We start from the raw sequence: 23101 nt of genomic DNA on the forward strand, positions 1-23101 counted from the left end.
ATCAATGATGCAAAGTTACAAACCCTGTCGACATTATATGGTAAATTTCTCGATTATTTGTACACATACTGTGTTGTATTTAATGTTTTGTTGTTGTTGTTGTTTCTTAAACCTATTATAATGTTCTAGAAATCGATTATTATTAATTAAATATGAAATTAAATATGAAAATATTTAAATGCTGCCCCCCCCTTTGGAACATCGTAACAAGATATGGTTTTAAATCTATGAAAAGATGAGAGTAGAGGATTTTCACTTGTTTCATCCCATGATGTCTTTGGACTTATGAATAATGGTAAATGTCAAGTAAAACCAACAAACAGATGAGAGAGAGAAAGAGAGAGAGAGAGATAATTTTATAGTCGGTAGTACAGTTATTAAAGCAGAATAATGACTTAGATCAACTGTAAATATATTAAAATATTTTAATTACCTCTTGTTGGTTTGGCATTTCACTTAGTTTCTATTCCACACTAATTTCCATGTGCCAGTATGTGAATGGCTGAGTGTTCATGTGAATGACTGAGCTAACAATGTGTTTGTAGTACTCTACTTTCCTCATTAAAACCATCTTTCATGTTTAAATCAGTGTGCCACATATTGATTTAATCAATGTGAATAAAACAAGAAACTCAAGAAAGAAAACAATCAACTTATCAATATGCAATGGTGATTGTAAATAGCAACAAGAGGCACAGAACCACGTTTTGTAACGGACACACTCAGAAGGGACGTGAGTTCATTCACTTGGTCAAAACACAGTTGCCTGTACTCAGTCATAAACTTTGTTAAAGGGCAAATATATGCATTTGTATGTGACATAATTAAAGTATATGTACAGTATGTATGCCATATCAATGATATAACACTCGTATAAATTTTTCATTAAAAGAAAACTCAACAAGCCTCGTTTCCTTTTAATGAAAAAATTATACATCTAGCATACATTCTATACACATATTATATATATATATATATATATATATATATATATATATATATATATATATATATATATATATATATAATGCAGGATTAACTGATAAAATTATTCCATACAATTTTTTCTCTCTCAAAAACACAAAGAATTATTTAGTTTTATTCAGTATATCAGATGTCAACCTGTTTCTTTCACTTTAGCATCAATGTCTGTTTCTAGCTTTTTAAGGGCTTCTTTCTGGTCTAAGGTTGACATTGCCCGGGGTGGGAGTGGGAGACAAGCGCCCCAATCCTCCAAAATGCCCCATACGGCCTCCGTCTCTTACTGCCTGTCAACTAAAATCCAGCTCCTGGCCTTCGCGAGTGGCTTAGATTTGAAGCCCGGCAGACCATGTTTTCTACTAACAGGAGAAGGGGTGAAGGCGGCCCACTGGCGCCTTAAAACCAGTTGCTTCAGGTAGATGGGACTCGTAAACCTTGGATGGTAGCTCATCTAGGAGAAGGAAAACTCCGATTCCAAACCTCTGCTGCCTTGTGGCTATACCCATTCATGGGAAAGGCTAAGGGAGTAAACCCCGACAGAAAATCCGGAGATGGAGTCCCTAAGGCGGTATGACATTGACTTCAACGTCATTCCGGCAACTCCTGCGACGCCGTTGGTGCCAAGCTGTATCGGCATTCGTCGTTCCCTTGGGCACACCAGCTGCGTGGAGAGGGGGGATCTGCTGCATGGGCAACAGCTGATTCTCCATACCACCCTGCCCAGGCTTCATAGCTCCACTGGAGAGGACACTCCAGCGTCGTTGTACAACATCGGCACAACACGAGAAGTAGCAGTTTACCGGTTCTAAGTCAAAGCTCGATTGGCATAGAGCTTGGCGCCAGGGGTTACTTCTGAAGGTGGGAGAGATCATCAGGTCTCACTGGACAGCTACCGCCCGCCTCAAGCTGGGCAGCTCCCAGTCAGTAAGGTGCTGCCCACCATGGCCTGCCTGCTTCACTGGGTGCGTGGAGCTTAGAGAACCACCTCGACAAGTGGGCCACAAAATTCTGCACCAGGAAAGACTAAAAGAAGAAATAAAAAGACTCCAACTCTTCGTTTTGCAACCTGGAACATCAGGACCATGTGTCCTGGATTGACCACTGACCTACAGCAGATCGACGATGCATGGAAGACTGCCGTCATTGACAGAGAACTCTCCCGACTGAACATCGATATTGCCTGCCTCCAGGAGACCCGACTGGCTGACAGCGGCACCATCAGTGAAGCCAATTACACATTCTTTTGGCAGGGGAAGCCCTTGGATGAACCTAGGCAGCATGGTGTAGGCTTTGCCGTCAAGAACACGCTAATCGCCTTCATTGAACCTCCATCATCAGGTACTGAGAGAATCCTTGCCCTCCGGCTGTCAACATCCTTAGGCCCGGTCAACATCTTCAGTGTGTACGCCCCAACCCTCTGCTCCACCTACGAGGAGAAAGACAAGTTTTATGAGGCTCTGGATCAGGCAATATCCAGTATCCCCAACAATGAAAGCCTTTACTTACTAGGAGACTTCAATGCTAGAGTGGGAGCTGACCATGAGGCCTGGTCCACCTGTCTCGGCTTTTACGGAAGGGGCAATATCAACGAGAATGGTCAGCGACTGCTGGAGATGTGCTGCTCCCACAGCCTATGTGTGACCAACACTTTCTTCAAATGCAAGGAGATCCACCAGGTGTCGTGGAGACACCCACGTTCACGCCTCTGGCACCAGCTAGACCTCGTCATCACCAGGCGTGCAGAACTGGCCAGTGTCGTCCTTACCCGCAACTACCACAGTGCCGATTGTGACACAGACTATTCCCTTGTGGCCAGCAAGGTGCGAATATTACGCCAAGAAGAAGGGTCACCCACGTATCAACACCTGCTGTGCAAGCAACCCAGAGAAAACACAGCAGTTCATCAGCAAACTGAAGGAAGCCCTCACCAAAGTGACACCTGATGACACCATTGACTCCAAGTGGTCCCATATCCATGACTCTGTGTACAATTCAGCCATCACAGCTTACGGGAAGAGGGAGTGAAAGAATGTCGACTGGTATGAGGCAAACTGGGAGGAGATGGAGCCCGTGACTGAGGCAAAGAGGAAAGCCCTCCTGGCATACAAGGCTGCACCTAGCCCCAGAACACTACAAGCCCTCAGGATTGCATGGAATAACGCCCAGAAGACCGCCCACCGCTGTGCCAACACCTACTGGCTGAACCTTTGCAACAGTATACAGACAGCTGCTGACACCGGGGATACAAGAGGAATGTATGAGGGTATCAAAAATGCGACAGGCCCCCCCAGCTACAAGACCGCCCCCCTCAAGTCCAAGACGGGCGAAGTCATCACAGACCAGGGGAAACAACTGCAGCGATGGGTTGAGCACTATCTCGAACTATATGCAGCCCAAAACAATGTCACTGGAACTGCCCTGGATGCCATTCCAGACCTGCCTGTCATGGAGGAGCTAGACACACAGCCCACCCTGGAAGAGCTCGGAAAAGCCATCGATTGCCTTGCCTGTGGGAAGGCTCCTGGAAGCGACGGCATTCTGCCTGAAGTCCTTAAGAGCGGAAAACCAGCACTGCTCCAGCCCCTACACACACTCCTCTGCCTTTGCTGGGAACAGGGATACATCCCACAGGACATGCGTGATGCCAACATCATCACTTTGTACAAAAACAAAGGCGACCGTAGCGACTGCAACAACTATTGGGGCATCTCCCTCCTCAGCATCGTCGGAAAGGCTTTCGCCTGTGTTGCCTTGGCGCGCTTGCAGATCCTAGCCTCCCACGTCTACCCAGAGTCCCAGTGTGGATTTCAAGCCAGCAGGTCAACTGTAGACATGATCTTCTCACTACGTCAGCTGCAGGAGAAGTGTCACGAGCAGCAGATGCCCCTCTACATTGCCTTCATAGACCTGAAGAAGGCGTTTGACATGGTTAGTCGGAGTGGACTCTTCAGACTCCTGCAGAAGATCGGCTGCCCCCCACATCTGCTTGCTGTCATTATGTCGTTCCACGAGAACATGCACAGCACAGTGTGCTTCAATGGCGCAACATCTGAAGCATTCCCAGTCATTAGCGGAGTCAAACAAGGCTGTGTCCTTGCACCGACGCTCTTTGCCATCTTCTTCTCCATGCTTCTCCAGTACGCATTCAAGGACTGCAGCGAGGGAGTGTACATCCATACCAGGGCTGACGGCAAGCTGTTCAACATCGCCTGTCTCCGTGCTAATACTAAAGTCACAGAGGTACTCATCCGTGAATTGCTCTTTGCCGATGATGCAGCCTTGACATCACACATGGAAGATGGACTTCAGCAGCTGGTATGCTGCCTCTCCCATGCATGTAAGGAATTTGGACTGACCATCAGTTTGAAGAAAACGAATGTCATGGCACAGGACACAGACTCCCCTCCCTCTGTCTCCATCGATGGGTACAATTTGGAAGTTGTCGAGAACTTCACATACCTCGGGTCTAACATCTCCAGCTCACTCTCCATTGATTCTGAGGTGGGCGGCAGTATTGCCAAGGCAGCAGCAGTGATGGCCAGACTTAACCAGAGGGTCTGGAACAACCCCAACCTCACAGAGAAGACCAAACTGCGTGTCTACCAAGCCTGCATGCTCAGCTCACTTCTCTACAGCAGTGAAACATGGACCACCTATGCAAGACACGAGAGGAAACTCAACAGCTTCCACCTGAGATGTCTGCGGTGCATTCTGCACATCCAGTGGCAGGACAAAGTACCCAATACAGAGGTTCTAGAACGTGCCAACATGAACAGCATGTTCTCCATACTCAGAGAGAGGCGCCTTCGCTGGCTCGGCCATGTCAAGAGAATGGACCCAGGTCGCATTCCCAAGGACCTGTTATATGGGGAGTTAGCAGAAGGTTCACGACCAACTGGACGATCACATCTGCGCTACAAAGATGTTTGCAAGAAGGATATGAAGACAGCAAACATCAATGTCAACAACTGGAAGAGCTGTGCAAACAACCGTTTCAGCTGGCGTCTAGCTGTCAGGCAGGGAGTTCAAAACGCAGAGGAAAAGAGAAGAATAAAACAAGCTGAAAAGAGAGCTAAAAAGAAGGATAAGCAAAAGCGTACTTTGGAGCTACGCCATCGTCTCCCATAGACAGATGGATACCAAGGAAAGGCTTCTTTCTTTGCAGAGCATCTCAATGCATTTGACTCGAATAAATATTTATGAGACTGAGTGTTCTCTGCTTTCTCTGCAAGATTATCTACATTATCATAAAATAATTGCATGTCCTATTCTAGTCTTATTTCATTGCTTTCAAACATTCCAGTTCAGATAATCCCCCATTTCTCATTCCTTTTAATTTTTCCTTTTTCTCTTCTGCTGCCATCTCCGTCCAAATGAGTCCTGTATTTCGACTTAAAGCTGCCATAAGCACACCACTTGTAACTGTGATATTCCCTAGTCCTCCAAAGGGGCCCAGAGTGGCCGAGTGGTCTAAAGCACTCACCATTCTGGGCACACCATTTCATCCATTATTTATAGTAACAGCAAGTATGTATCCTTTCAAATTTTGTGAACCCTCTGGAGTCGTAGGATGGGGTGGGTGGGGTGTCCTAGGTGAAATACTTTTACATGAAAGACGAGAAATAGTATTGGGGAAGAGATCCATTTGAATTCAAATCTCATATGATCGTCGCATGGTTCCTGAAATTTTAAATACATGAATGTAAGTTTCTCGTACCAGGATTATTTTTTTATGTACGAGGAATAGTGTGTAAAATGTTTATTATCATTTTGGATGAGTCTTCTTATGAATTAAAATATAATATGATCGTGGCATGGTTCCTGAAATTTTAAATATAATGTACGTGTATTTTTCTTGAACCGGGATTTTTTTTTTTAAGTAAAAGAAATAGTGTAAAACAATTATTATCATTTGTGTATGAAATTTATATAATATGATCGTGGCATAACTTCTGAAATTTAACAATATCACCAGGTTCTTGAAGTGTTATGCCAAAATAAACATTATTGGAAATGTTACTGATCCATGAGTAAAGCCAGTAAGTCGTCTTTGTCATTGTCTTCAATTAATTCTGTATACAAATTGTTGCTCAAACAATAGCCAACATGTGTTTCTTCTTTAACTGCATACACAACCAAGCAGCAGAGAATGTGGTGGTTGATAAAAGATTCTCACAATTTAATAAACATAAAAAAAATGAAAGCCGCCAATATGTTTGCTGGGCTTGGCGGTGTTATTAGACGCAATCAGCTGACCAGTTTATGAACTCATTATTAATTTCCTATTTTTTATAAAAATATTTTACCGTTAAGGAAAAACAAGTTCACAAACGCAACTCATTCTCTGCACTTTGCACAGTGGTAAGTTTAGTAGTTTTCACAGCTTCTTTTGATATTCACAAAATCTGAAGTAAAAGTTATATGGATTCTGAAAGCATGTGTTGATTGTTAATTATTCTTGCTGTAGTCATTCAAGTGAATAGGCATACAAACATTAGTTATTTTTTGCAATATGGAAACACATGAGAAAATTTTAGCAGTATGAAATTTGTACAGACACCATTCATAAACCCTGGAACGTAATAAACCATACATGCACTTCGTCTTTCTTAACCTAATTTTGCTGTTAACTTTTCCCATTGAATTCAGACACATAATGATCTGTGACAAAATTACTGAATAGTTTAAATATGTATGCAATTTTTGCAATGGAATTACATGCATCATGGATTAATTGCAAGCCCCAATGGTACAATATCAGACTGCAAGTAAACGGTGTTAATACTCTGTTTATGCTGTATATTAGACACTGAATTCAGACACAATGATCTGGGACAAAATTATTGAATATTGTAAATCTGTGTGCAATTTTTCAATGGAATTACATGTATTATGGATGAACTGCATGCCATGATGGCACAATAACAAATGGTGTTGATACCCTATTCATCATATACATTAGACATGAATACATGTATATGTGCTATTAAGTTGTTATTTGAAAAATGTAAAATACTGTAAAACCCTGCATTAACACGACCCCGCTATTAAAGCGATCCAATTTTTTGGACCCCAATTATCACGTTATAGCAGAGTTTCACTGTACACACACACACACACACACACATACATATATATATATATATATATATATATATATATATATATATATATATATATATATAACACAACCTTTATTTCCCTACCTGAGTCATTCACGGCCCTAACCAGGTCCAGTATTCTCTTGTCTCTACGCCAGTAATCCGGAGCAAACCCTCCAGGGATAATGAGACCAACCAAATCCTGTAAATATATCAAGTAATAAGTAAATGAGCATCAGAGATGCAAAAAGCCAAAATGTAATGGGTATAACTTGTACGATGTGAGATTAAACAAACCTTGCCTATGGTTTATTCTGAGTTTTGAGATCTATATTTATCTGCCAATCAAACTATAACAACTTGATGAACATATGTATTTAAAATCCAAGTAAATTATATAAACCCCTGTGAAGATCTTACATTGAAATTTAGAAAATCTGGTGCAGAAATTTTTTTCTGGTTTCATAATGATTTGTTGCAAGTATGAAGAAAAGCTATCAAGGAACTATACACCATAACCTAAACCTGAATAAAAATTTCCAGTGACTGTGACCTTGACCCCAAGGTCAAAAAGGTAGAATGAGCAAAATGAAGTCTAAATTTTTTTTCAAGTTTCATAATGAATTGTATGAAGAAAATCTATCAAGGAATTTAGGAACTATACACCCTAACAAAAAGCAATAACCAAAACTTCCATACAAATTTCCCATGACTGTGACCTTGAACCCATGGTCAAAGGGATAAATGCACAAGTGACAGTCTAAGTTTCATAATTGATTCATTTCATGTATGAAGAAAAATCCTTCAGAACATTTAAGAAATGTAAGCAAATGAAGAAAAAAGCTTTAAGCAAAGTGTTACAGCAAATTTTCTATGAATGTGACCTTAACTCCAAGGTCACAAGGGTAAGTGGACATGTCACAGAAATAACTGTCTTAGTTTCACGATAATTCATTCTGAGAATAAGGAGTTTAGGAAATGAAGAAAAAAACTATCCAGACAAATAGTTCCATTCTAGATGACTAGCCAGACAAATAGTTCTGTTCCAGACAACTATGCAGACAAATAGTTCTATCCAGACATCTACACAGACAAATAGTTCCATTCCAGATGACTATCAAGGTAAATAGTTCTGTTCCATACAAATATCTAGACAAATAGTTGGTTCCAGAGAACTATCCAGACAAATATTTATGTTCCAGACAACTATCCAGACAAAGAGTTCTGTTCCAGACAACTATACAGACAAATAGTTGGTTCCAAACAACTATCCAGACAAATAGTTCTGAATAGTTTATGATATAAAAGCTGACAACTATCAAGAACAGTTCTGAAACTGTGGTGACATATTATTTTGTAAGCATCAAGGTATGCTATAGATACGAGTAAATAGATGAACCTGTTGATGTTGTTTGTGAGAAATACTGTCAATGATGTCTGTTTCATATTTTTCAAACCACAGCAATTCATAGTCTTAATAGCTGTGATGAAAAAAGGAATATCACATTATTTAATTTAGACTTATTATGGAAGAAAGGATTATTACATAATTCAATTTAGAATTATTATGGAAGAAAAGATTATTACATTATTTAATTTAGAATTATTATGGAAGAAAGGATTATCACATTATTTACTTTAGAATTATTATGGAAGAAAGGAATATGACATGTTTTTTATAACTGTGATGGAAGAAAGGAATATAATAATAACAATAATGAGGACTTTGTATACTACCTAATCTTTAGAAGCTCTAAGCGTTTTTAATAACTGTGATGGAAGAAAGAAAAATCATGTGTTTAATAATTGTGACGGAAGAAAGAAAAATCACGTTTTAAATAACTGTGATGAAGAGGTCAGAGGTCAAAGAAAAATCATTTATCTGTACCCAATCTGACAGCTACTTTCTTCAGTAAAGATAGCACTAAAAACAAAGACTTCAGTAAAGTTAGTGGTAAAAACAAAGACTGCAAAAAAGATATCAGTAAAAACAAAGACTTCAGTAAAGATGGCAGTAAAAACAAAGACTTCAATACAGATAGCAGTAAAAACAAAGACTTCAACACAGATAGCAGTAAAAACAAAGACTTCAATAAAGACAGCAGTAAAAACAAAGACTTCAGTAAAGATATCTGTAAAAACAAAGACATCAGTACAGATAGTGGTAAAAACAAAGACTTCAGTAAAGATAGTGGTAAAAACAAAGACTTCAATAAAGATAGCAGTAAAAACAAAGACTTCGATAAAGATAGCAGTAAAAACAAACACTTCAATACAGATAGCAGTAAAAACAAAGACTTCAATACAGATAGCAGTAAAAACAAAGACTTCAATACAGATAGCAGGAAAAACAAAGAATTCAATAAAGATAGCAGTAAAAACAAAGACTTCAATAAAGACGGGAGTAAAAACAAAGAATTCAATAAAGATAGCAGTAAAAACAAAGAATTCAATAAAGACAGTGGTAAAAACAAAGACTTCAATAAAGATAGCAGTAAAAGCAAAGACTTCAGTAAAGATAGTGGTAAAAACAAAGACTTCAGTATAGATGGTGGTAAAAACAAAGACTTCAATAAAGATAGCAGTAAAAACAAAGACTCCAGTAAAGATAACAGTAAAAACAAAGACTACAATAAAGATAGCAGTAAAAACAAAGACTTCAGTAAAGATATCAGTAAAAACAAAGACTTCAGTAAAGATATCAGTAAAAACAAAGACTTCAGTAAAGAAAGCAGTAAAAACAAAGACTTCAATAAAGATAGCAGTAAAAACAAAGACTTCAGTAAAGATAACAGTAAAAACAAAGACTTCAGCAAAGATAGTGGTAAAAACAAAGACTTCAAAAAAGATAGCAGTAAAAACAAAGACTTCAATAAAGATAGCAGTAAAAACAAAGATTTCAATAAAGATTGCAGTAAAAACAAAGACTTCAGTACAGATAGTGGTAAAAACAAAGACTTCAGTACAGATAGTGGTAAAAACAAAGACTTCAGTACATATAGTGGTAAACACAAAGACTTCAATACAGATAGCAGTAAAAACAAAGAATACAATAAAGATAGCAGTAAAAACAAAGACTTCAGTAAAGATAGCAGTAAAAACAAAGACTTCAGTACAGATAGTGGTAAAAACAAAGACTTCAGTAAAGATAGCAGGAAAAACAAAGACTTCAATAAAGATAGCAGTAAAAATAAAGACTTCAGTAAAGGTAGTGGTAAAAACAAAGACTTCAGTAAAGATAACAGTAAAAACAAAGACTTCAGTAAAGATAGCAGTAAAAACAAAGATTTCAGTAAAGATAACAGTAAAAACAAAGACTACAATAAAGATGGCAGTAAAAACAAAGACTTCAGTAAAGATAACAGTAAAAATAAAGACTTCAGTAAAGATAGCAGTAAAAACAAAGACTTCAGTAAAGAAAATAGCAAACACAAAGACTACAATAAAGATAGCAGTAAAAAGAAAGACTTCAGTAAAGATAGCAGTAAAAACAAAGACTACAATAAAGATAGCAGTAAAAACAAAGACTTCAGTAAAGATAGTGGTAAAAACAAAGACTTCAATAAAGATTGCAGTAAAAACAAAGACTACAATAAAGATAGCAGTAAAAACAAAGACTTCAATAAAGATTGCAGTAAAAACAAAGACTACAATAAAGATTGCAGTAAAAACAAAGAATACAATAGAGATAGCAGTAAAAACAAAGACTTCAGTAAAGATAGCAGTAAAAACAAAGACTAAAATAAAGATAACAGTAAAAACAAAGGCTTCAGTAAAGATAGCAGTAAAAACAAAGACTACAATAAAGAGAGCAGTAAAAACAAAGACTTCAGTAAAGATAGTGGTCAAAACAAAGACTACAATAAAGATGGCAGTAAAAACAAAGACTACAATAAACAAAGCAGTAACAACAAAGACTACAATAAAGATAGCAGTAAAAACAAAGACTTCAGTAAAGATAGCAGTAAAAACAAAGACTACAATAAAGATAGCAGCAAAAACAAAGTCTTCAGTAAAGATAGTGGTAAAAACAAAGACTTCAATAAAGATTGCAGTAAAAACAAAGACTACAATAAAGACAGCAGTAACAACAAAGACTTCAATAAAGATTGCAGTAAAAACAAAGACTATAATAAAGATTGCAGTAAAAACAAAGAATACAATAAAGATAACAGTAAAAACAAAGACTTCAGTAAAGATACCAGTAAAAACAAAGACTACAATAAAGATAACAGTAAAAACAAAGACTTCAGTAAAGACAGCAGTAAAAACAAAGACTACAATAAAGATAGCAGTAAAAACAAAGACTTCAGTAAAGATAGTGGTAAAAACAAAGACTACAATGAAGATAGCAGTAAAAACAAAGACTACAATAAACATAGCAGTAACAACAAAGACTACAATAAAGATAGCAGTAAAAACAAAGACTTCAGTAAAGATACCAGTAAAAACAAAGACTTCAGTAAAGATAGCAGTAAAAACAAAGACTACAATAAAGATAGCAGTAAAAACAAAGACTTCAGTAAAGATAACAGTAAAAAAACAAAGACTTCAGTAAAGATAACAGTAAAAACAAAGACTTCAGTAAAGATAGCAGTAAAAACAGACTTCAGTAAAGATAACAGTAAAAACAAAGACTACAATAAAGATAGCAGTAAAAACAAAGACTTCAGTAAAGATAGCAGTAAAAACAAAAACTACAATAAAGATAGCAGTAAAAACAAAGACTTCAGTAAAGATAGTGGTAAAAACAAAGACTTCAATAAAGATTGCAGTAAAAACAAAGACTACAATAAAGATAGCAGTAAAAACAAAGATTTCAATAAAGATTGCAGTAAAAACAAAGACTTCAGTAAAGGTAGTGGTAAAAACAAAGACTTCAGCACAGATAGCAGTAAAAACAAAGACTTTAATAAAGATAACAGTAAAAACAAAGACTTCAGTACAGATCGCAGTAAAAACAAAGACTTCAATAAAGATAGTAGTAAAAACAAAGACTTCAGTACAGATAGCAGTAAAAACAAAGACTGCAATAAAGATAGTGGTAAAAACAAAGAATTCAATAAAGATAGCAGTAAAAACAAAGACTTCAGTAAAGATAGCAGTAAAAACAAAGACTTCAATAAAGATAGCAGTAAAAACAAAGACTTCAATAAAGATAGCAGTAAAAACAAAGAATTCAATAAAGATAGCAGTAAAAACAAAGGCTACAATAAAGATAGCAGTAAAAACAAAGACTTCAGTAAAGATAGCAGTAAAAACAAAGACTACAATAAAGACAGCAGTAAAAACAAAGACTACAATAAAGATAGCAGTGAAAACAAAGACTTCAGTAAAGATAGCAGTAAAAACAAAGACTTCAGTAAAGATATCAGTAAAAACAAAGACTTCAGTAAAGATATCAGTAAAAACAAAGACTTCAGTAAAGATAACAGTAAAAACAAAGACTGCAATCAACATAGCGGTAAAAACAAAGACTTCAATAAAGATAGCAGTAAAAACAAAGACTTCAATAAAGATTGCAGTAAAAACAAAGACTTCAGTACAGATACCAGTAAAAACAAACACTTCAATAAAGATAGCAGTAAAAACAAAGACTACAATAAAGATAGCAGTAAAAACAAAGACTTCAGTAATGATAACAGTAAAAACAAAGACTACAATAAAGATAGCAGTAAAAACAAAGACTTCAGTAAAGATAACAGTAAAAACAAAGACTACAATAAAGATAGCAGTAAAAACAAAGACTTCAATAAAGATAGCAGTAAAAACAAAGACTTCAGTAAAGATAACAGTAAAAACAAGACTACAATAAAGATATCAGTAAAAACAAAGACTTCAATAAAGATAGCAGTAAAAACAAAGACTTCAGTAAAGATATCAGTAAAAACAAAGACTTCAGTAAAGATAGCAGTAAAAACAAAGACTGCAATAAAGATAGTGGTAAAAACAAAGACTTCAGTAAAGATAACAGTAAAAACAAAGACTTCAGTAAAGATATCATTAAAAACAAAGACTTCAGTAAAGATAACAGTAAAAACAAAGACTGCAATAAAGATAGTGGTAAAAACAAAGACTTCAATAAAGATAGCAGTAAAAACAAAGACTTCAATAAAGATAGCAGTAAAAACAAAGACTTCAGTAAAGATAGCAGTAAAAACAAAGACTTCAGTAAAGATAGCAGTAAAAACAAAGACTTCAGTAAAGATAACAGTAAAAACAAAGACTGCAATAAAGATAGCGGTAAAAACAAAGACTTCAATAAAGATAGAAGTAAAATCAAAGACTTCAATAAAGATAGCATTAAAAACAAAGACTTCAGTACAGATAGCAGTAAAAACAAAGACTTCAGTAAAGATAGCAGTAAAAACAAAGACTTCAATAAAGATAGCAGTAAAAACAAAGATTTCAATAAAGATTGCAGTAAAAACAAAGACTTCAGTACAGATAGTGGTAAAAACAAAGACATCAGTACAGATAGTGGTAAAAACAAAGACTGCAATAAAGATAGTGGTAAAAACAAAGACTTCAGTACAGATAGCAGTAAAAACAAAGACTTCAGTAATGATAGCAGTAAAAACAAAGACTTCAATAAAGATAGCAGTAAAAACAAAGACTACAATAAAGATAGCAGTAAAAACAACAACTTCAGTAAAGATAACAGTAAAAACAAAGACTACAATAAAGATAGCAGTAAAAACAAAGACTTCAGTAAAGATAACAGTAAAAACAAAGACTACAATAAAGATAGCAGTAAAAAGAAAGACTTCAATAAAGATAGCAGTAAAAACAAAGACTTCAGTAAAGATAGCAGTAAAAACAAAGACTACAATAAAGATAGCAGTAAAAACAAAGACTACAATAAAGATAGCAGTAAAAACAAAGACTTCAGTAAAGATAACAGTAAAACCAAGACTACAATAAAGATATAAGTAAAAACAAAGACTTCAGTAAAGATAGCAGTAAAAACCAAGACTTCAGTAAAGATATCAGTAAAAACAAAGACTTCAGTAAAGATAGCAGTAAAAACAAAGTCTTCAGTAAAGATAGCAGTAAAAAGAAAGACTTCAGTACAGATAGTGGTAAAAACAAAGACTACAATAAAGATTGCAGTAAAAACAAAGACTTCAGTACAGATAGTGGTAAAAACAAAGACTGCAATACAGGTAGTGGTAAAAACAAAGACTTCAATAAAGATAGAAGTAAAATCAAAGACTTCAATAAAGATAGCATTAAAAACAAAGACTTCAGTACAGATAGCAGTAAAAACAAAGACTTCAGTAAAGATAGCAGTAAAAACAAAGACTTCAATAAAGATAGCAGTAAAAACAAAGATTTCAATAAAGATTGCAGTAAAAACAAAGACTTCAGTACAGATAGTGGTAAAAACAAAGACATCAGTACAGATAGTGGTAAAAACAAAGACTGCAATAAAGATAGTGGTAAAAACAAAGACTTCAGTACAGATAGCAGTAAAAACAAAGACTTCAGTAATGATAGCAGTAAAAACAAAGACTTCAATAAAGATAGCAGTAAAAACAAAGACTTCAATAAAGATAGCAGTAAAAACAACAACTTCAGTAAAGATAACAGTAAAAACAAAGACTACAATAAAGATAGCAGTAAAAACAAAGACTTCAGTAAAGATAACAGTAAAAACAAAGACTACAATAAAGATAGCAGTAAAAAGAAAGACTTCAATAAAGATAGCAGTAAAAACAAAGACTTCAGTAAAGATAGCAGTAAAAACAAAGACTACAATAAAGATAGCAGTAAAAACAAAGACTACAATAAAGATAGCAGTAAAAACAAAGACTTCAGTAAAGATAACAGTAAAACCAAGACTACAATAAAGATATCAGTAAAAACAAAGACTTCAGTAAAGATAGCAGTAAAAACCAAGACTTCAGTAAAGATATCAGTAAAAACAAAGACTTCAGTAAAGATAGCAGTAAAAACAAAGACTGCAATAAAGATAGTGGTAAAAACAAAGACTTCAGTAAAGATAACAGTAAAAACAAAGACTTCAGTAAAGATAACAGTAAAAACAAAGACTGCAATAAAGATAGTGGTAAAAACAAAGACTTCAATAAAGATAGCAGTAAAAACAAAGACTTCAATAAAGATAGCAGTAAAAACAAAGACTTCAGTACAGATAGTGGTAAAAACAAAGACTTCAGTACAGATAGCAGTAAAAACAAAGACTTCAGTAAAGATAGCAGTAAAAACAAAGACTACAATAAAGATAGCAGTAAAAACAAAGACTACAATAAAGATAGCAGTAAAAACAAAGACTTCAGTAAAAATAACAGTAAAAACAAAGACTACAATAAAGATAGCAGTAAAAACAAAGACTTCAGTAAAGATAACAGCAAAAACAAAGACTACAATAAAAGATAGCAGTAAAAACAAAGACTTCAGTAAAGATAGCAGTAAAAACAAAGTCTTCAGTAAAGATAGCAGTAAAAAGAAAGACTTCAGTACAGATAGTGGTAAAAACAAAGACTACAATAAAGATTGCAGTAAAAACAAAGACTTCAGTACAGATAGTGGTAAAAACAAAGACTGCAATACAGGTAGTGGTAAAAACAAAGAATTCAATAAAGATAGCAGTAAAAGCAAAGACTTCAGTACAGATAGTGGTAAAAACAAAGACTGCAAAAAAGATAGAAGTAAAAACAAAGAATGCAATAAAGATTGCAGTAAAAACAAAGACTTCAGTACAGATAGTAGTAAAAACAAAGACTTCAGTACAGATAGTGGTAAAAACAAAGACTGCAATAAAGATAGCAGTAAAAACAAAGACTTCAATAAAGATAGCAGTAAAAACAAAGAATTCAATAAAGATAGCAGTAAAAACAAAGACTTCAATAAAGATAGCAGTAAAAACAAAGACTTCAGTAAAGATAGCAATAAAAACAAAGACTTCAGTACAAATAGTGGTAAAAACAAAGACTTCAGTAAAGATAGCAGTAAAAACAAAGACTTCAATAAAGATAGCAGTAAAAACAAAGATTTCAATAAAGATTGCAGTAAAAACAAAGACTTCAGTACAGATAGTGGTAAAAACAAAGACTTCAGTACAGATAGTGGTAAAAACAAAGACTGCAATAAAGATAGCAGTAAAAACAAAGAATTCAATAAAGATTGCAGTAAAAACAAAGACTTCAGTACAGATAGTGGTAAAAACAAAGACTTCAGTACAGATAGTGGTAAAACAAAGACTGCAATAAAGATAGCAGTAAAAACAAAGATTTCAATAAAGATAGCAGTAAAAACAAAGATTTCAATAAAGATTGCAGTAAAAACAAAGACTTCAGTACAGATAGTGGTAAAAACAAAGACTTCAGTACAGATAGTGGTAAAACCAAAGACTGCAATAAAGATAGCAGTAAAAACAAAGGCTTCAGTACAGATAGTGGTAAAAACAAAGACTGCAATAAAGATTGCAGTAAAAACAAAGACTTCAGTACAGATAGTGGTAAAAACAAAGACTGCAATACAGGTAGTGGTAAAAACAAAGAATTCAATAAAGATAGCAGTAAAAGCAAAAACTTCAGTAAAGATAGCAGTAAAAAGAAAGACTTCAGTACAGATAGTGGTAAAAACAAAGACTACAATAAAGATTGCAGTAAAAACAAAGACTTCAGTACAGATAGTGGTAAAAACAAAGACTGCAATACAGGTAGTGGTAAAAACAAAGAATTCAATAAAGATAGCAGTAAAAGCAAAGACTTCAGTACAGATAGTGGTAAAAACAAAGACTGCAAAAAAGATAGAAGTAAAAACAAAGAATGCAATAAAGATTGCAGTAAAAACAAAGACTTCAGTACAGATAGTAGTAAAAACAAAGACTTCAGTACAGATAGTGGTAAAAACAAAGACTGCAATAAAGATAGCAGTAAAAAGAAAGACTTCAATAAAGATAGCAGTAAAAACAAAGACTTCAATAAAGATAGCAGTAAAAACAAACACTGCAATAAAGATAGTAGTAAAAACAAAGAATTCAATAAAGATAGCAGTAAAAACAAAGACTTCAATAAAGATAGCAGTAAAAACAAAGACTTCAATAAAGATAGCAATAAAAACAAAGACTTCAGTACAAATAGTGGTAAAAACAAAGACTTCAGTAAAGATAGCAGTAAAAACAAAGACTTCAATAAAGATAGCAGTAAAAACAAAGATTTCAATAAAGATTGCAGTAAAAACAAAGACTTCAGTACAGATAGTGGTAAAAACAAAGACTTCAGTACAGATAGTGGTAAAAACAAAGACTGCAATAAAGATAGCAGTAAAAACAAAGAATTCAATAAAGATTGCAGTAAAAACAAAGACTTCAGTACAGATAGTGGTAAAAACAAAGACTTCAGTACAGATAGTGGTAAAACAAAGACTGCAATAAAGATAGCAGTAAAAACAAAGATTTCAATAAAGATAGCAGTAAAAACAAAGATTTCAATAAAGATTGCAGTAAAAACAAAGACTTCAGTACATATAGTGGTAAAAACAAAGACTTCAGTACAGATAGTGGTAAAACCAAAGACTGCAATAAAGATAGCAGTAAAAACAAAGGCTTCAGTACAGATAGTGGTAAAAACAAAGACTGCAATAAAGATTGCAGTAAAAACAAAGACTTCAGTACAGATAGTGGTAAAAACAAAGACTGCAATAAAGATAGTGGTAAAAACAAAGAATTCAATAAGGATAGCAGTAAAAACAAAGACTTCAGTACAGATAGTGGTAAAAACAAAGACTTCAGTACAGATAGTGGTAAAAACAAAGACTTCAGTACAGATAGTGGCAAAAACAAAGACTGCAATAAAGATAGCAGTAAAAACAAAGACTTCAGTAAAGATAGTGGTAAAAACAAGGACTGCAATAAAGATTGCAGTAAAAACAAAGACTTCAGTACAGATAGTGGTAAAAACAAAGACTGCAATAAAGATAGTGGTAAAAACAAAGACTTCAATAAATATAGCAGTAAAAACAAAGACTTCAATAAAGATAACAGTAAAAACAAAGACTACAATAAAGATAGCAGTAAAAACAAAGACTTCAGTAAAGATAGCAGTAAAAACAAAGATTTCAGTAAAGATAGCAGTAAAAACAAAGACTTCAGTAAAGATAGCAGTAAAAACAAAGACTTCAATAAAGATAGCAGTAAAAACAAAGACTGCAATAAAGATAGTGGTAAAAACAAAGACTTCAATAAAGATAGCAGTAAAAACAAAGACTTCAATAAAGATAGCAGTAAAAACAAAGACTTCAGTAAAGATAGCAGTAAAAACAAAGACTTCAATAAAGATAGCAGTAAAAACAAAGATTTCAATAAAGATTGCAGTAAAAACAAAGACTTCAGTACAGATAGTGGTAAAAACAAAGACTTCAGTACAGATAGTGGTAAAAACAAAGACTGCAATAAAGATAGTGGTAAAAAGAAAGACTTCAGTACAGATAGTGGTAAAAACAAAGACTACAGTAAAGATAGCAGTAAAAACAAAGACTTCAATAAAGATAGCAGTAAAAACAAAGACTTCAATAAAGATAGCAGTAAAAACAAAGACTTCAGTAAAGATAGCAGTAAAAACAAAGACTTCAGTAAAGATAGCAGTAAAAACAAAGACTTCAGTAAAGATAACAGTAAAAACAAAGACTGCAATAAAGATAGCGGTAAAAACAAAGACTTCAATAAAGATAGAAGTAAAAACAAAGACTTCAATAAAGATAGCAGTAAAAACAAAGACTTCAGTACAGATAGCAGTAAAAACAAAGACTTCAGTACAGATAGCAGTAAAAACAAAGACTTCAGTAAAGATAGCAGTAAAAACAAAGACTTCAATAAAGATAGCAGTAAAAACAAAGATTTCAATAAAGATTGCAGTAAAAACAAAGACTTCAGTACAGATAGTGGTAAAAACAAAGACATCAGTACAGATAGTGGTAAAAACAAAGACTGCAATAAAGATAGTGGTAAAAACAAAGACTTCAGTACAGATAGCAGTAAAAACAAAGACTTCAGTAATGATAGCAGTAAAAACAAAGACTTCAATAAAGATAGCAGTAAAAACAAAGACTACAATAAAGATAGCAGTAAAAACAACAACTTCAGTAAAGATAACAGTAAAAACAAAGACTACAATAAAGATAGCAGCAAAAACAAAGACTTCAGTAAAGATAACAGTAAAAACAAAGACTACAATAAAGATAGCAGTAAAAAGAAAGACTTCAATAAAGATAGCAGTAAAAACAAAGACTTCAGTAAAGATAGCAGTAAAAACAAAGACTCCAATAAAGATAGCAGTAAAAACAAAGACTACAATAAAGATAGCAGTAAAAACAAAGACTTCAGTAAAGATAACAGTAAAACCAAGACTACAATAAAGATATCAGTAAAAACAAAGACTTCAGTAAAGATAGCAGTAAAAACCAAGACTTCAGTAAAGATATCAGTAAAAACAAAGACTTCAGTAAAGATAGCAGTAAAAACAAAGACTGCAATAAAGATAGTGGTAAAAACAAAGACTTCAGTAAAGATAACAGTAAAAACAAAGACTTCAGTAAAGATCACAGTAAAAACAAAGACTGCAATAAAGATAGTGGTAAAAACAAAGACTTCAATAAAGATAGCAGTAAAAACAAAGACTTCAATAAAGATAGCAGTAAAAACAAAGACTTCAGTACAGATAGTGGTAAAAACAAAGACTTCAGTACAGATAGCAGTAAAACCAAAGACTTCAGTAAAGATAGCAGTAAAAACAAAGACTACAATAAAGATAGCAGTAAAAACAAAGACTACAATAAAGATAGCAGTAAAATCAAAGACTTCAGTAAAAATAACAGTAAAAACAAAGACTACAATAAAGATAGCAGTAAAAACAAAGACTTCAGTAAAGATAACAGTAAAAACAAAGACTACAATAAAAGATAGCAGTAAAACCAAAGACTTCAGTAAAGATAGCAGTAAAAACAAAGTCTTCAGTAAAGATAGCAGTAAAAAGAAAGACTTCAGTACAGATAGTGGTAAAAACAAAGACTACAATAAAGATTGCAGTAAAAACAAAGACTTCAGTACAGATAGTGGTAAAAACAAAGACTGCAATACAGGTAGTGGTAAAAACAAAGAATTCAATAAAGATAGCAGTAAAAGCAAAGACTTCAGTACAGATAGTGGTAAAAACAAAGACTGCAAAAAAGATAGAAGTAAAAACAAAGAATGCAATAAAGATTGCAGTAAAAACAAAGACTTCAGTACAGATAGTAGTAAAAACAAAGACTTCAGTACAGATAGTGGTAAAAACAAAGACTGCAATAAAGATAGCAGTAAAAACAAAGACTTCAATAAAGATAGCAGTAAAAACAAAGACTTCAATAAAGATAGCAGCAAAAACAAAGACTGCAATAAAGATAGTAGTAAAAAGAAAGAATTCAATAAAGATAGCAGTAAAAACAAAGACTTCAATAAAGATAGCAGTAAAAACAAAGACTTCAGTAAAGATAGCAGTAAAAACAAAGACTTCAGTACAAATAGTGGTAAAAACAAAGACTTCAGTAAAGATAGCAGTAAAAACAAAGACTTCAATAAAGATAGCAGTAAAAACAAAGATTTCAATAAAGATTGCAGTAAAAACAAAGACTTCAGTACAGATAGTGGTAAAAACAAAGACTTCAGTACAGATAGTGGTAAAAACAAAGACTGCAATAAAGATAGCAGTAAAAACAAAGAATTCAATAAAGATTGCAGTAAAAACAAAGACTTCAGTACAGATAGTGGTAAAAACAAAGACTTCAGTACAGATAGTGGTAAAAACAAAGACTGCAATAAAGATAGCAGTAAAAACAAAGATTTCAATAAAGATAGCAGTAAAAACAAAGATTTCAATAAAGATTGCAGTAAAAACAAAGACTTCAGTACAGATAGTGGTAAAAACAAAGACTTCAGTACAGATAGTGGTAAAAACAAAGACTGCAATAAAGATAGCAGTAAAAACAAAGGCTTCAGTACAGATAGTGATAAAAACAAAGACTGCAATAAAGATTGCAGTAAAAACAAAGACTTCAGTACAGATAGTGGTAAAAACAAAGACTGCAATAAAGATAGTGGTAAAAACAAAGAATTCAATAAAGATAGCAGTAAAAACAAAGACTTCAGTACAGATAGTGGTAAAAACAAAGACTTCAGTACAGATAGTGGTAAAAACAAAGACTTCAGTACAGATAGTGGCAAAAACAAAGACTGCAATAAAGATAGCAGTAAAAACAAAGACTTCAGTAAAGATAGTGGTAAAAACAAGGACTGCAATAAAGATTGCAGTAAAAACAAAGACTTCAGTACAGATAGTGGTAAAAACAAAGACTGCAATAAAGATAGTGGTAAAAACAAAGACTTCAATAAATATAGCAGTAAAAACAAAGACTTCAATAAAGATAACAGTAAAAACAAAGACTACAATAAAGATAGCAGTAAAAACAAAGACTTCAGTAAAGATAGCAGTAAAAACAAAGATTTCAGTAAAGATAGCAGTAAAAACAAAGACTTCAGTAAAGATAGCAGTAAAAACAAAGACTTCAATAAAGATAGCAGTAAAAACAAAGACTGCAATAAAGATAGTGGTAAAAACAAAGACTTCAATAAAGATAGCAGTAAAAACAAAGACTTCAATAAAGATAGCAGTAAAAACAAAGATTTCAATAAAGATTGCAGTAAAAACAAAGACCTCAGTACAGATAGTGGTAAAAACAAAGACTTCAGTACAGATAGTGGTAAAAACAAAGACTGCAATAAAGATAGTGGTAAAAAGAAAGACTTCAGTACAGATAGTGGTAAAAACAAAGACTACAGTAAAGATAGCAGTAAAAACAAAGATTTCAATAAAGATAGCAGTAAAAACAAAGATTTCAATAAAGATTGCAGTAAAAACAAAGACTTCAGTACAGATAGTGGTAAAAACAAAGACTTCAGTACAGATAGTGGTAAAAACAAAGACTGCAATAAAGATAGTGGTAAAAACAAAGACTTCAGTAAAGATAGCAGTAAAAACAAAGACTTCAACAAAGATAGCAGTAAAAACAAAGATTTCAATAAAGATTGCAGTAAAAACAAAGACTTCAGTAAAGATAACAGTAAAAACAAAGACTACAATAAAGATAGCAGTAAAAAGAAAGACTTCAATAAAGATAGCAGTAAAAACAAAGACTTCAGTACAGATAGCAGTAAAAACAAAGACTGCAATAAAGATAGTGGTAAAAACAAAGAATTCAATAAAGATAGCAGTAAAAACAAAGACTTCAGTAAAGATAGCAGTAAAAACAAAGACTTCAATAAAGATAGCAGTAAAAACAAAGGCTTCAATAAAGATAGCAGTAAAAACAAAGAATTCAATAAAGATAGCAGTAAAAACAAAGGCTACAATAAAGATAGCAGTAAAAACAAAGACTTCAGTAAAGATAGCAGTAAAAACAAAGACTACAATAAAGACAGCAGTAAAAACAAAGACTACAATAAAGATAGCAGTGAAAACAAAGACTTCAGTAAAGATAGCAGTAAAAACAAAGACTTCAGTAAAGATATCAGTAAAAACAAAGACTTCAGTAAAGATATCAGTAAAAACAAAGACTTCAGTAAAGATAACAGTAAAAACAAAGACTGCAATCAACATAGCGGTAAAAACAAAGACTTCAATAAAGATAGCAGTAAAAACAAAGACTTCAATAAAGATTGCAGTAAAAACAAAGACTTCAGTACAGATACCAGTAAAAACAAACACTTCAATAAAGATAGCAGTAAAAACAAAGACTACAATAAAGATAGCAGTAAAAACAAAGACTTCAGTAATGATAACAGTAAAAACAAAGACTACAATAAAGATAGCAGTAAAAACAAAGACTTCAGTAAAGATAACAGTAAAAACAAAGACTACAATAAAGATAGCAGTAAAAACAAAGACTTCAATAAAGATAGCAGTAAAAACAAAGACTTCAGTAAAGATAACAGTAAAAACAAGACTACAATAAAGATATCA

General features: G+C 33.5%; 1 protein-coding gene across 2 annotated transcripts in view; it reads right to left on the reverse strand.

Moving 5' to 3' along the window:
- Nucleotides 1–23101, reverse strand: part of LOC149775156 (uncharacterized) — a 120376-nt gene that overhangs the window by 66222 nt on the left and 31053 nt on the right. For both annotated transcript variants that reach the window (XR_016416610.1, XM_089944243.1), the window contains exon 3: nucleotides 7188–7284. Coding sequence is in view for 1 of the 2 variants with exons in the window: in XM_089944243.1 (XP_089800369.1) it covers nucleotides 7188–7284 (97 nt within the window). In the remaining variant the exon portion in view is untranslated. The remainder of the gene's footprint in view (nucleotides 1–7187; nucleotides 7285–23101) is intronic.

Source organism: Sinohyriopsis cumingii, chromosome 19 (genome assembly GCF_028554795.1).
Source record: "Sinohyriopsis cumingii isolate HCF-2022 chromosome 19, ASM2855479v2, whole genome shotgun sequence".
NCBI lineage: Eukaryota > Metazoa > Mollusca > Bivalvia > Unionida > Unionidae > Sinohyriopsis > Sinohyriopsis cumingii.